Source organism: Galleria mellonella, unplaced genomic scaffold (genome assembly GCF_026898425.1).
Source record: "Galleria mellonella isolate WM207_F2 unplaced genomic scaffold, CSIRO_AGI_GalMel_v1 utg171, whole genome shotgun sequence".
Lineage (NCBI taxonomy): Eukaryota > Metazoa > Arthropoda > Insecta > Lepidoptera > Pyralidae > Galleria > Galleria mellonella.
Genome location: NW_026442014.1, coordinates 4,886,741 through 4,900,101, shown reverse-complemented (window position 1 = coordinate 4,900,101; position 13,361 = coordinate 4,886,741). Strand labels below are relative to the sequence as shown.

General features: G+C 33.7%; 1 protein-coding gene across 1 annotated transcript; it reads left to right on the top strand.

Annotated features, from left to right (window-relative positions):
- The first annotated feature begins 1,741 nt into the window (after positions 1-1,741).
- Positions 1,742-8,588, top strand: LOC113518052 (serine-aspartate repeat-containing protein I-like). The gene is made up of 4 exons (XM_052892902.1): positions 1,742-1,947; positions 2,146-3,413; positions 3,909-7,831; positions 7,951-8,588. The coding sequence occupies exons 1-3, from the start codon at positions 1,771-1,773 to the stop codon at positions 6,091-6,093; spliced, it is 3,630 nt and encodes a 1,209-aa protein (XP_052748862.1). The 5' UTR covers positions 1,742-1,770; the 3' UTR covers positions 6,094-7,831; positions 7,951-8,588.
- The last annotated feature ends 4,773 nt before the right edge of the window (positions 8,589-13,361 follow it).

Sequence of the window (13,361 nt, the reverse complement as noted above, 5' to 3'; positions counted from 1 at the left end):
CAGATTATGCTGGCATCTCAATGGAGATTTATAAAATTTATCTTGGAATATTTTATTTAGAATAGAAAAAAAAATATTTCGCCCTGTGTACCCTGGAGCAGAATGGGCTACCCCTTCCTTTCCCGTGGGTGTCGTAAAAGGCGTCTAAGGAAGGGAGCTTAACATCATCAAAAGCCTAACTGCGGTTACCAATCCGCCTGTTAAGCGTGGCAACGACTGGCAAAACTCCCCTTATGGGGCAGGGCTTATTATCCAGCAGTGGACTCTCTTAACAAAATACAACAAAAATACAAACAGGTACAACTGCAATTGCATATTACAAGAATTTGCCTATTATGTCAGTACAATATTTAATGGACATTTACAGAGTGTGACATTATACAATATTTCTTAAACTTAATAATATAAATTCTTATTCTTTCTTTTTATTATGCAACTTAGTATGCAATCAAGCTGACGGCCCACCTGATGGAAAGTGGTAACCGTCGGCTATATGTACATGAGCAGTACCACGGACATAACAGAGTATATTGTTTCGCCCAAGATACCTCCCATGCGTTGTCACTGCTGAGAACTTAGGTATTATTCCTCTGTACCTTTTAAATTCACTGCCATATCCCACCCTACAAACCGAAACACAGCCATGCAAACATAACTGCTTCACGGTAGAAACACGAATGGGACAGAGGTACCTTACAACTTTGTACAAAGTCTCCTTCTTTCTCCTTCTTTCTGACTGTTCCAGTTTGTTTGGGGTCTGTTCTCCTAATAGTATTAAATCTATTTAGATTTATATATATTTATATAATAATTACCTTTTACCGGTTATCTCACTCATGTGACCGAGTTACATAATAGCCTAATTCCTTCTCCATATTTAAAATATTAGTAAGGACTATTATTAAATATTATTGTTCTACCCGCACATTTGCTTTTTTGTGTTAAACAATTAATTATCATTGTTTAATTGTATTTAAACACACTATTATTCTTTTATGAGACTAAGAATGACAAACAAGCTAATCAGCATACGGTTGCCTATAGACATGAACACCACCACTATCATAGAATACACTGTAAGGTACAATATAAGGTATCTCTTATTCGTGCCACTTATAAGGAATATAATATTATTATAATTACATATTCGGTTGTTTTTTTTTTGTCTTTATTTTTCCACTCTTGATTGTTATAAATTTAATATGTCTGAAGAATTGTAGATTCTAAAAGGATGGACTGATTTTTAGATAGTTTTTTTAAAGGTAATTTGATCAAGACTGATCTTACATTATGATACAAGGAAAACTATTTATCCGTTTATTATGAGAACTATGTGCTCTGTTATGGTTGATGAAAGAAATGTGAGTAATTTATATAATTCATTGATATTGTAGGAATATGGTACCCCTAAATTGATGCTATAGCATGATTTGGAATTATATAATATACAAGTCTTTATTGACGGATCAGAAATATTATAATTTGAGTATTTTCAATAAATAGGGTATAGTCATTAGGATCTAATAATGAAGCAAAGTAAAAAATAATAATAATTTGAATATCAATATGTAATTATTAATAACAATGTGTTCATTGCATTTTTTTATATTTAATTAAATACTTGTACTTATTTTCTAATGAATTGGTTTTTTATACATCGGTGTGTACGCGGAATTCGATAATAGTCTTCAATACTGTGATAAGATATACCAAGATCTATGACAATATGTGACACTTAATCTTCAGTTCGATTTTAGCATATGCAAAAGAATGTGGTATATTGCAAGTATTTTTAGTTTTTTTGTACTTACGTCATGCGAAGGACAAAATCCTGTGGTTTCTATACGACAAGGGACTGTTATTGGAAATTATGTGCAAGATGATAATTATTTTGAGTTTCATGGAATTCCCTACGCCGGTTCTACATCAGGCATCCATAGATTCAAGGTAAAAAAAAAGTATTTAACGCAAATCTAAATATACATATATATCATACATATTGATACCTACTCCTGTTTATTGATCTTTAGTGAAACAAAAAAAAAACAAGTATTTGCTTTAGTACTTGCCTTGATGTAAATAAAATAGTTTTTACTATATAAAACAAAAATGCATTTAGACACAATAATATAATTATCTTTTTAGGCACCTTCACCACCACCCATATTTGAAGAACCCTTTGTGGCTAATCGGACAGACATAAAATGTGTCAGACCTCTAGGCGTAGGATACGAAGGAATAGAAGATTGCTTAGTGGCTAATATTTTTACTCCTACTCTCGACAACAATCGAAATCTACCTGTAATGGTTTGGGTGAAAGGAAAAGAGTTTGATAAAGTGTATGAGCCTGAACTGTCTTTTCGAAACTTCATGACGAAGGACGTTGTAGTAGTTTCACTTAATTTTCGTGAATCAATATTGGGTTTTCTTTGTCTTGGAACTGAAACAGCCCCTGGAAATGCAGGCCTTAAAGATATTGTAGCAGGATTGCGGTGGGTACAAGAAAACATTGTTCAATTTGGAGGAAACCCTAATGATATTACTTTGTTTGGACATGGAAGTGGTGGTGCAGCTGTAGATTTAATCACTTTATCCCCATTAGCAAAAGGGTTAGTACACAAAGCAATTTCTCAAAGTGGCAACGCACTTGCTCCATGGGCAGTATCTCGAGACAATTTAAATTACGCAAAAATTGTATCCGAAGCTCTTGGACATAATTTGGATAGTACAGAAACACTATCTGAAGTATTCACTAAAATCAATATTGGCGCTTTAATGAGCGTTATTAATGAGCTTGATCTTACTGATAATTCATTGGCATTTGCTCCCTGTATAGAAAACAAAGAGATAAACGGAGTTGATCCCTTTTTTATCAAATCACCGTATGAAATTGTTACTGAAGGTGATTATTGGCCAATACCATTTATGATTGGTTTTGTGGATAATGAAGGAACAATTAGAAGTGAAGAATTGATAGAGTTCGATTGGTATGATAAAATGCTAACTTCATTTCCTGATTTTATACAATCTGATTTAAATTTCGATTCATTGGAACAGAAAACAGAAGTGAGTGAGCAGATTAAAAACTTTTATTTTCAAGGAAAATCTGCTACTGATATTGATAGATATCTTAGTTATCACGGCGATACTATGATATTAGTGCCTACTATAAGAGAAGCACGTCTACGATCAGTTACTTCTTCTGCACCTGTCTACTTATATCAGTTCTCTTACAAAGGATTATTGGGCGAAACTTTTGTAGGTCCGTTGACAGATTTTGTAAAGAGTGCAGCGCATAGTGTAGAATTAGCTTTTTTGTTTTATGATAAACATGATGAAGATGGAGTGCCTGTGTTAGATCTAACAATTGGAGATATTTTAATAGAACGATGGACGAATTTTGCTAAAAGTGGGTGAGTATCTATATTTTTTAACATGATGGATTTTTAAGTACAGTTCTGTACAAATAATTATTTGTTAATAAGAGATATTTATTACGATTACTGGAGTTAAGAGCATTCATTTACTTTGTTTTCTAAATTATATTGCATCTGTTTTTCTATCAATACCTAAAAAAGGCGTTTTGAAGCTTTATTTCGTTATTAATTATTGTCACTATTATAAAACTGTAATAGAAGTTATATGTATGGATATTTATGTCCCACCCGTGTTACTGCCATAAATTAATTGTATTCACATGGCATTGTATTTCGGAAGTGAAGCGTGAGATATGACAGTAAAAAAATATACTGATAAAAATATAGTACCATAGTCTTCACGAATGGCAATACTGAATACGTTGTGATGTTCATTGGAACATCACAGCTTATTAAGCGATGTGCATTATAATTGTAGTTTACTTGTTTACCACTTATTACAAAATAAATCAACAATATGTTTTTTTTCAGAATACCAGGTAGTGAAACTTCTAATATACTTTGGGAGCCATTTACTATGGAAGAACAAAAGTACTTAAGAATTCTTGACAAGAATGAAGTTGATTATGGAGGAGAAATAATGTTAGAAATACCTTTAACAAATCCTCATGGGGAAACTATGGCTTTATGGGATGAAATTTACGAAGAACATTTCTTGGATGCCAAAGGTAGATGGAATTTAGGCGAAAGGAGTAAAAAATATAAAGCAATAGATTACGACAACAAATATGAAAATGATGATATTGAAAACAAAGATGTAGATAAAGGTAACAAAGAAGACAATGAAAATAAGAACGAGGATGAAATTGAAAATGAAGATAATAATGATAACGTGGATGAAAATAAAGACGAAGATGAGGATGAAGACGAAGATGAAGACCAGGACGAAGACGAAGATGAAGACCAGGACGAAGACGAAGATGAGGATGAAGATGAGGACGAGGACGAAGACGAGGATGGAGATGAGGACGAGAACGAGGATGGAGACGAGGACGAAAACGATGATGAAGATGAGAACGAGGATGGAGATAAAGACGAAGACGAGGACGAAGACGGAGACGAGGATGGAGATGAGGACGAAGACGAGGACGAAGATGGAGATGAGGACGAAAACGAGGATGGAGACGAAGATGAAGACGAGAACGAAGACGGAGACGGGGATGGTGATGAGGACGAGGACGAAGACGAAGATGGAGACGAGGATGGAGATGAGGACGAGGATGAAGACGAGGATGGAGATGGGGACGAGGACGAAGACGAGGATGGAGATGAGGACGAGGACGAGGACGAGAATGGAGATGAGAACGAAGGCGAGGATGGAGACGAAGATGAAGATGAGGACGAAGACGGAGATGAAGACCAGGACGAAGACGAAGATGAAGACCAGGACGAAGACGAAGATGAGGATGAAGATGAGGACGAGGACGAAGACGAGGATGGAGATGAGGACGAGGACGAGGATGGAGACGAGGACGAAGACGAAGATGGAGACGAGGATGGAGATGAGGACGAGGATGGAGATGAGGACGAGGACGAAGATGAGGATGGAGGTGAAGACGAGGACGAGGACGAGAATGGAGATGAGGACGAAGACGAGGATGGAGACGAAGATGAAGACGAGAACGAAGACGGAGACGGGGATGGTGATGAGGACGAGGACGAAGACGAAGGTGGAGACGAGGATGGAGATGAGGACGAGGATGAAGATGAGGATGGAGATGAAGACGAGGACGAGGACGAGAATGGAGATGAGGACGAAGGCGAGGATGGAGACGAAGATGAAGACGAGGATGAAGATGGAGACGGGGATGGAGATGGGGATGGAGATGAGGATGAGGATGAAGACGAGGATGGAGATGAGGACGAGGACGAAGATGAGGACGAAGACGAGGATGGAGACGAAGATGAAGACGAGGATGAAGATGGAGACGGGGATGGTGATGAGGACGAGGACGAAGACGAAGATGGAGACGAGGATGGAGATGAGGACGAGGATGAAGACGAGGATGGAGATGAAGACGAGGACGAGGACGAGAATGGAGATGAGGACGAAGGCGAGGATGGAGACGAAGATGAAGATGAGGACGAAGACGGAGACGGGGATGGAGATGAGGACGAGGATGAAGACGAGGATGGAGATGAAGACGAGGACGAAGACGAAGATGGAGATGAGGATGAAGAAGAGGGTGGAGACGAGGATGAGGACGAAGACGAAAACGGAGATGAAGACGAGGACGAAGACGAGGGTGGAGATGAGGACGATGACGAAGATGAGGGTGGAGATGAGGATGAGGACGAAGACGAGGACAAAGACGAGGACGAAGACGAGGATGGAGATGAAGACGAGGATGAGGACGAAGATGAAAATGAAGATGATAACGGTTTCGGTTACGGAAATGGTGAAGATGAGAACGGAAACAGTGACAGTAACGAAGATGGGGACGGCGACGGAGACGGAGATGAGGATAGTGAAGAGAACGGAGATGGGGATGGGGACGGAGACGGAGATAAGGACAGTGATGAGAATGATGATGGGGATGAGGATGAGGATGACGGGGGTTCCGATTCGGCATCAACTGCTATCGGATATACATTCACTATAATATCCATATTTGTATTTTTAAATCAATTCCATTTATCTCAAGTACTTTCGTAGAAAATACTAAGCACCTTAATGTAAATACGAGTGTAGAATACTAGAGGCTTTCTATTAAACCGTCTACAAAAAATACAGTCTTGTACAAATTTTATGATTAAATTTGTTACAAAGACTTCATTGCTATAGATGTATTATTATTTAATATCTATGCAATAAAGTAGAGATAGATAGACTTGATTGTTATATAAGTATTTGAAGTATTTGTAGTGAAATAAACCACTAATCTCGAGTACTTTCGTAGAAAATATTTTGCAGATTATTAAAAATGTATAAAGAAACAAATTATGATTGGCCCACTTTATTTTGCATAATATTTGAACATGTTAATTATCTTGTATAAATTTTAGAATGAAATTTATTACAAAGATGTAATTAATATAGAATTAATATTATAAAATAGATTTGGATAAGAAGTAAACAATGTTAATTATTTATATTTTTGTAGAATAAATTTATAATTGTATATCCTTTGATATGGTATTTCTATATCAATATAAAATATAACTTATAGAAAGATTAAATTATATATGATCTAAGTGAATATGAGGTAATAGCCGAACTCTTTTTAACTAAACGGAAAAGAGACTGCATTAATTTGTGGGGGAGGAAATAAAATAATTCTAGAAATATAAAAGTTTATTCACAGTTACAAATGTAATGTTACAAATTAAATTATTACATTCATTATATACAGTAACATAACAACATTTGAAACTAATGTTTGCTAATGCTAACTGAAATTTATTTTTTTTAAGTTATATTTTGAAATACTTTTATTTCATTTATTAAGTAATTTATAGTACCTCTCTAATTTTCATTCACACTAATACGACCGAGCGAGTTCTCACTTATTATTCAAACTTTTCATTAGAATTATACTACACACTAATACTCTTCACTATACATTCATCTTCTTATTCATAGAAACTAAAATGTCTTATAATCTTTGAAACTATGGTAAACGGTGTTGGCGGCAAATTTACTCAATGTTTTCTTTGATTAATGTTATACATATATTAATCTTTATTTTAACACAATACAGTGTTTTGTCACTTTCAATCAAAATGGGAATTTAGCACAAAAAAAGGAACAAAATAGTTTAATAGCCAAAATAAGTTTATGAGATGTTTGAATTTGTTATGAATAAGGAGGTCAGTCCATAAAATAACAAATATCTTGTACTTAAACACATTGACTCCTAGAAAGTTTAAAGAAACTGTCGAAGAGTTTTTTCAATGTCATGTTGGGAATAAAAGTAAATAAAACTGTTAAACAATTTTCATAATTTGTCATCATGTTAGAAATTGTTTGCGTGTTATTTTTTTTTTAGAATCAGTAGGTATTAGACAATAACGTATTAAAATCATTTGAATTTGATTTTTATTTATAATTAAACTTAATCAATAGTGAATATATATATTTTAGGAAAAACATTCAAACTGTTTATAGTAAAAATCGATTTCATAATGTGGCTAAATGATTTTTTTGCAATTTGTTTATGGCACAACTTATAATAATTTGATAATAAGTAAGATGTTGGAATATGATTTCGATATTTTATATTTTTATTTCAGATTAATTATAATAAATAGCTAAATATATATATTTTTTTTATTTTATTGGTACGAGTACCATTACTTACATCAATTACTTTGCTGTTTATAAGTAATTAAAAATTAAATAGGAATATAAATTCATCCCTGTATCTAGCTAGCTACGTGCTGGTGGATAAAAGGTCAGGGGTTTTTTTTTTTTTTTTTTTTTTTTTTTTTTTTTTTTTTCAATATTATTTGGTTCGCGATTGGGAGATGAGTATTAAGCTTTAGAGTTTTAGTTGACTTAAGCTGCGAAAAGGTCAGGGGTTTGCAACTCTTGTTGACGGTCATAGGGTCAGTTGATTGTCAAACTTTTTTATGTAAAATGCACTATATATTTATAAGTATAGGTAAATATAGACATAATGTCACGCAGATATTTAGATGCACTTTATTTTTTGTGTTTAGTGACCTTATTACCTGTTTTACAGTAATTAATTCATTAGATATATGTTGACTTACAACACAAAGTATGTAGTTATGAAAAAGAGATGAATTGACTAAAATTCAACGTTTCGCTGACTGATACACTCATAGCATAATTCAGCTGAGTCATTCCTTTCAGTTTAAAATAATTTACCTATAATTAAAAATACAGACTTGTTAAAGTGTTTGTATAAATATGTAGTGAATCAAAGCAAACAGGAATGACAACCATGACCGGTAACATTTGCGTCACAGTATATTCTGTAGGCTTGTTTGCCATTCTCAAGTTGTATAAAAAAGTTGTTGTTTTCTAGTAATAAACACGTGCGGTAATTATTATTACCTTAACTACTGTAGGAAAGAGGAAATATTTGAATTTTATTTTGTTTGTTTGTAATGGATAAACTCGAAAATAATTAAGTAATTTTAAAAATTCTTTAAAATGCCAATCCCCCTGTCTGGCAACTACTGGCGAAACTTCCCTTATGGGGAAGGCTTATGTTCAGCAATGGACACTTAACGGCTGAAATAATAACCTCTTTTGCTATACCTATCGTCCCGTACGAAGCTGGGTAGATAGTACATTAAAAAGAAGAAGTATAGAGATAGAGTATAGTGATATAACCATATCAGTCAGTTCGTAACAATGGCCAGTATAACCTACTTGGTGTGTCGAGATAAGCTTAGGCAAGTTGTTTGCAGTTGTGTTTGCATGGCTGTGTTTCGGTTTGAAGGGATATGGCGTGAAATTACAGGGTACAGAGGAATAACACCTGAGTCCTGAGGAATGGCAACGAATGGGGGTGTTCATCATCATCATGGGCGAAACAGTATACTCTGTTATGTTCATGGTACTGCTCATGTCTATAGGCGACGGTTACCACTTTCCATCAAGTGGGCCGTCAGCCATTCTAAGTTGTATAAAAAAAAGACAAAACCTTAACTAAAAATAAAGAGAGAGAAAAAATATATCTATTTTAACATAAATAATCTGGTCAAGTACCTCTTCTTTGAAACCATAAATCATGAAATGCGAAAGTCTCGAAGTTAATATATTTAAAAGTTGTACTTAAGTTTGATGATTGAGTAGTCAATCTTTAACGCGAATTTCAAAGAAAAGTGTCTTCTTAGAATAAAATAATTTTCTCATTTACGACATTATCAATTAATTATCTGAAAAGTTCTTATAAAATAAATTTTAAACTTACGCGTTGTTTACACACATTTTAAATACACTATCAAGATTTAACGCGATGAGATTTTTTTGCAAGTAAATAGTACCTACATACCTGCTTCTTTATTGTCGACGTTTCGACCTGTATTGCACCACGTGATGACCACGACATAATGCAATTCTCATCGCATTAAATTTTAATTGATAAAAAATTAATTAATTGATAGTGTATTCAAAATAAGTTTATATGGAGAAAAAACGTAATAATATTTTAACAGAAACACAGTTGCATTGTTGTAAACAAAAGCGCGTGCATTAAATTAATTTTAGAATTTTATGGGCCATTGCATCGAGCCCCCTTAGCAATGTTTATAAGAACAACCAACGGTGACTATAAAACTGTTGGCCATGGCAACCATTAAAATTGCAAAAGTGCAGATTTGCAGTCTGCGTTTAATGTTTCGTAGCATGCTGCAACAGCTGCATTCTCGATATTACCAGCATATTTTAATAATATTGTACATATTTTTTACTTATATTATAAATAAACTTTTTTCTCGTTGCTTCAAACGCGTTTTCGGAAGTAGAAAACTAAAAAAAATCAAGTCTACTTTTAGATGACGTATCACAAAAAATACCAGATTTTCAGTTAAACCTATAGAAACACAACTGTGAAAACCGTGTCCAATTAGGTGCATTAGTTTTTACGTGACGCCAGAGCAAATAGGCAGACTAAATTTAAAAAAAAATATATTATTATTGGCTTTTATTGACCTTATTAAGACTCCCTATGTTATTGTTTCTTAAACATCTCCCATGTACAGATATCTAGTGATAATTTTATTATATTAGTGACATAAAATTTATAATTTTTTTTTAAAAGAATAGCTTCCTTTCTTCCTCTGCTGGAACTAGATTACCACATTTAATGGTAGAATTAACAGGGCGTTTTGTTACTCTTTCAAATTAAAAGTTTAGTGTAAAATCAAAAGACAAATTTTATTGACTAGAACAGGTTTATGAAACCTTGGTAGTTTTTATGGATAAGAAAGTAGGAGTTTGGTTGATTATTAATAAAAAAATAGAATAATCATTAAAATTGGTACAGTATTTTGGAACAAGTGGTGTAATGTTATAAAAGACAGTTATTCAAATTCTACATTTGTTTTTTCTATATGAATGTTGTTCTTGACTGATTTCACGATTTAAAAAGTTGGTTATATTTGATTTATTTTTAAAATAAATGTATTATTAAAAAGATAAAAAAATTAGTATTTTCGAAAAAATTAACAACCTGTATCTATATTACCGGCATTACACCACAGACTACAAAGTACAAGATATGTACATACCAATTATTATGTACTGCAGTAAATACAGATACAGGTTGTTCTTTCTTTGAGAACTTTATTTATTTTTTTGATAATATAACTTTATATATATAAATTGGAAATAAAAATATTTTTCTAAGAAAATTAATTTTTTTAAATACCAATTTTAAGGAATGGGATACATTAACATACTTCATCTTTGACTTTTTTACCTTTTGCTTTTATTTTCATTCGATATTTAGTCCCAAGTAAGTACTTGTGCATATGACTGATTTGCTGAGCACACGTGCTAGCCATGTAAATTTTTAATGTTACCCGTTCTTTAAAAGTAAGAATAGTATGGACATACCACTAATACTACATACAATATAATTATTTATTAAAAAAAAATAAGTCATTATCTAAATAAACATACATAATTGTCGACGAATGCCTCACCTCTGATTATTCTATCACATATTACTGTTACTACATAATTTAGATCGAATAATTGTTACATTTGTAATGAGTTAGGCTAAATTACATATTGTTATTACTAGATAACACTTATACTCTGTTACAAATTTATATATTTGTCATCATCATCATTATACAATACCTACTTGTATAACAATTAGTCTATTACTCTAAGATTGCCTTGAAAAGATTGCTCTCAGCAATAAGACCGCCTTACTGTACTTATACAATTGTATTGTTATATTTATTAATTGTGTTGTTTTTCATCTATATTGTATAATGCAAATAAACTATACTCATTAATTCATTCATTCGTTCATCATTATCATCGTCGTCATCATCATCATCGTCGTCATCATCATCATCGTCATCATCATATCAGATTTTAACTGTCCACTGCTGAATATAAGCCTCCCCATTGGGGGATTTTCTCAGTAGTCGCCACGCTTAGCAGGCAACCGCAGTTAGCTATATTTATAGTTATAATTTGCTAATATAACACCAATTTTACTTTTGAAACCATGTTTAAAGATTTTTTAAAAATATGTTTCCTATGTATTAATTTTATGTATTAAAAGATTATTATGATCGTTATATAATACTATAATAAATCAAATAGGCAGAAAAATACTAAGATTTTTATATGTATAAACTACTGAGGTTAGTAGGCCTCTCCTATTGATACGACACGCTGGTACAATTTCATCGGTGGATTAATTGAAATAAATTATATTATGATTCGTTAATCATGAAATTATATGAATAAATATAAAATCATCTAAATATATTTTAATATTAGAAAAAAGAAATATTTTATTTTTGTGTTTGTTATTTTTTGTTTAAAATGGATACTCTCAAAAACTACTCGACCGATTTTAAAAATTCTTTTACCTGTAGAAGGCTATATTATTAGCAAGTATATTATTTTCAAATTAATTAGAGATCTTTATAAAAATTTCAACTTGCCAACTTGTGCAAAGCTAGGGCAGATCGCTAGTATGTGACAATGTGATTACTTTTTCATTAGCGGTGTGCAAATTTGAATGATTTCTTTATTCGAATAATTGGTAATTTTATTTCATACAACTTAGAATGGCAAACAAGCTGACGGCCTACCTGATGGAAAGTGGTAACCGTCGCCTATAGATATGAGCAGTACTATGAACATAACAGAGTATGCTGTTTCGCCCATGATACCCTCCATGAGTTGCCATTCCTGAGGACTCAGGTGTTATTCCTCTGTATCCTGTAAATTCATTGCCATATCCCACCCTTCAAATTGAAACACAGCTATGCAAACACAACTGCTTCACGCTTAAAACACGAATGGAACAGAGGTACTCAAGCAAACTCTGTTATTACTTATTCATATTATGATGGTATAGAGGAACAAACTAATTTTTTCGATAGCTGATTAGTAATGAAAGTTGCTATTTTTAACCTAATATACTAAATTGGCAACACTGTTGATCATTCCGTTCGAGCGATCGGCTCAACTCGGCTACGTTCGCACCGATTCGTACGTCAACATAATGAATAATTTTAGCGACTGGCAGAAGCAGTATAGTCAATGAATAAAATAAGTAGTTGAATGAGTTTTAGATAAATTCGATTGTTTCGAATCAATTGCTCAGTCGAATAATTAGTAGTCGTATTAGGAAATTCGCGCATCGCTACTTTTATTTAAGATCTACTGAAACAGAGATTAATTTCGATTTGATCTCAGTTTGATTGTTTTAGAAATCACCCCGTTGGGGGAAAGGGATTGTTAGCAATAGAGTTTGACAGCCTCATTGCTAGTAATATGCCTTATTAGGTCGACCTCCACGTGGTTCCCCGTGGAATCCATCGTGAACAATTCTTGTTGAATGCGTCACGATGGGCTAACTGACCTACTTCATCCTCACCTATCATACTTCACTGGTGCCCCGCCGGTGTATACCGATAGCGCGGGTGGGACTACCATTCCATTATCATCCATTAAAAAAAAAATCACCCCGTAGGTCCATATAATTCTCACAGTGTACAGTATGATGCTATAGGCGCCCGCGCCCGTGCCGCAGCCGCCTCTTTCGGGCCATGTGGCTCCACATCCTGCCGCCGACCCGCGCTCACCTTGTTCAGGTTACGACTGCACGGAACGTTATGGGAGGGGAGCTTGCAAACCATTATTGTGTCTACAGTCTATTTGAATGGAATTTAATGAAAACGTAAATGAATGAACGAATGACCCGGTCATAAGATATTTTGTCAATAAAGAATTGCTGTCGGAGATTGATGGCT

Coding starts and splice junctions, on each gene's coding strand:
- LOC113518052 (XM_052892902.1), top strand. CDS start 1,771: ATGTGGTATATTGCAAGTATTTTTAGTTTTTTTGTACTTACGTCATGC. Junction 1,948..2,145: donor CAGGCATCCATAGATTCAAG/GTAAAAAAAAAG, acceptor TTATCTTTTTAG/GCACCTTCACCACCACCCAT. Junction 3,414..3,908: donor ACGAATTTTGCTAAAAGTGG/GTGAGTATCTAT, acceptor GTTTTTTTTCAG/AATACCAGGTAGTGAAACTT.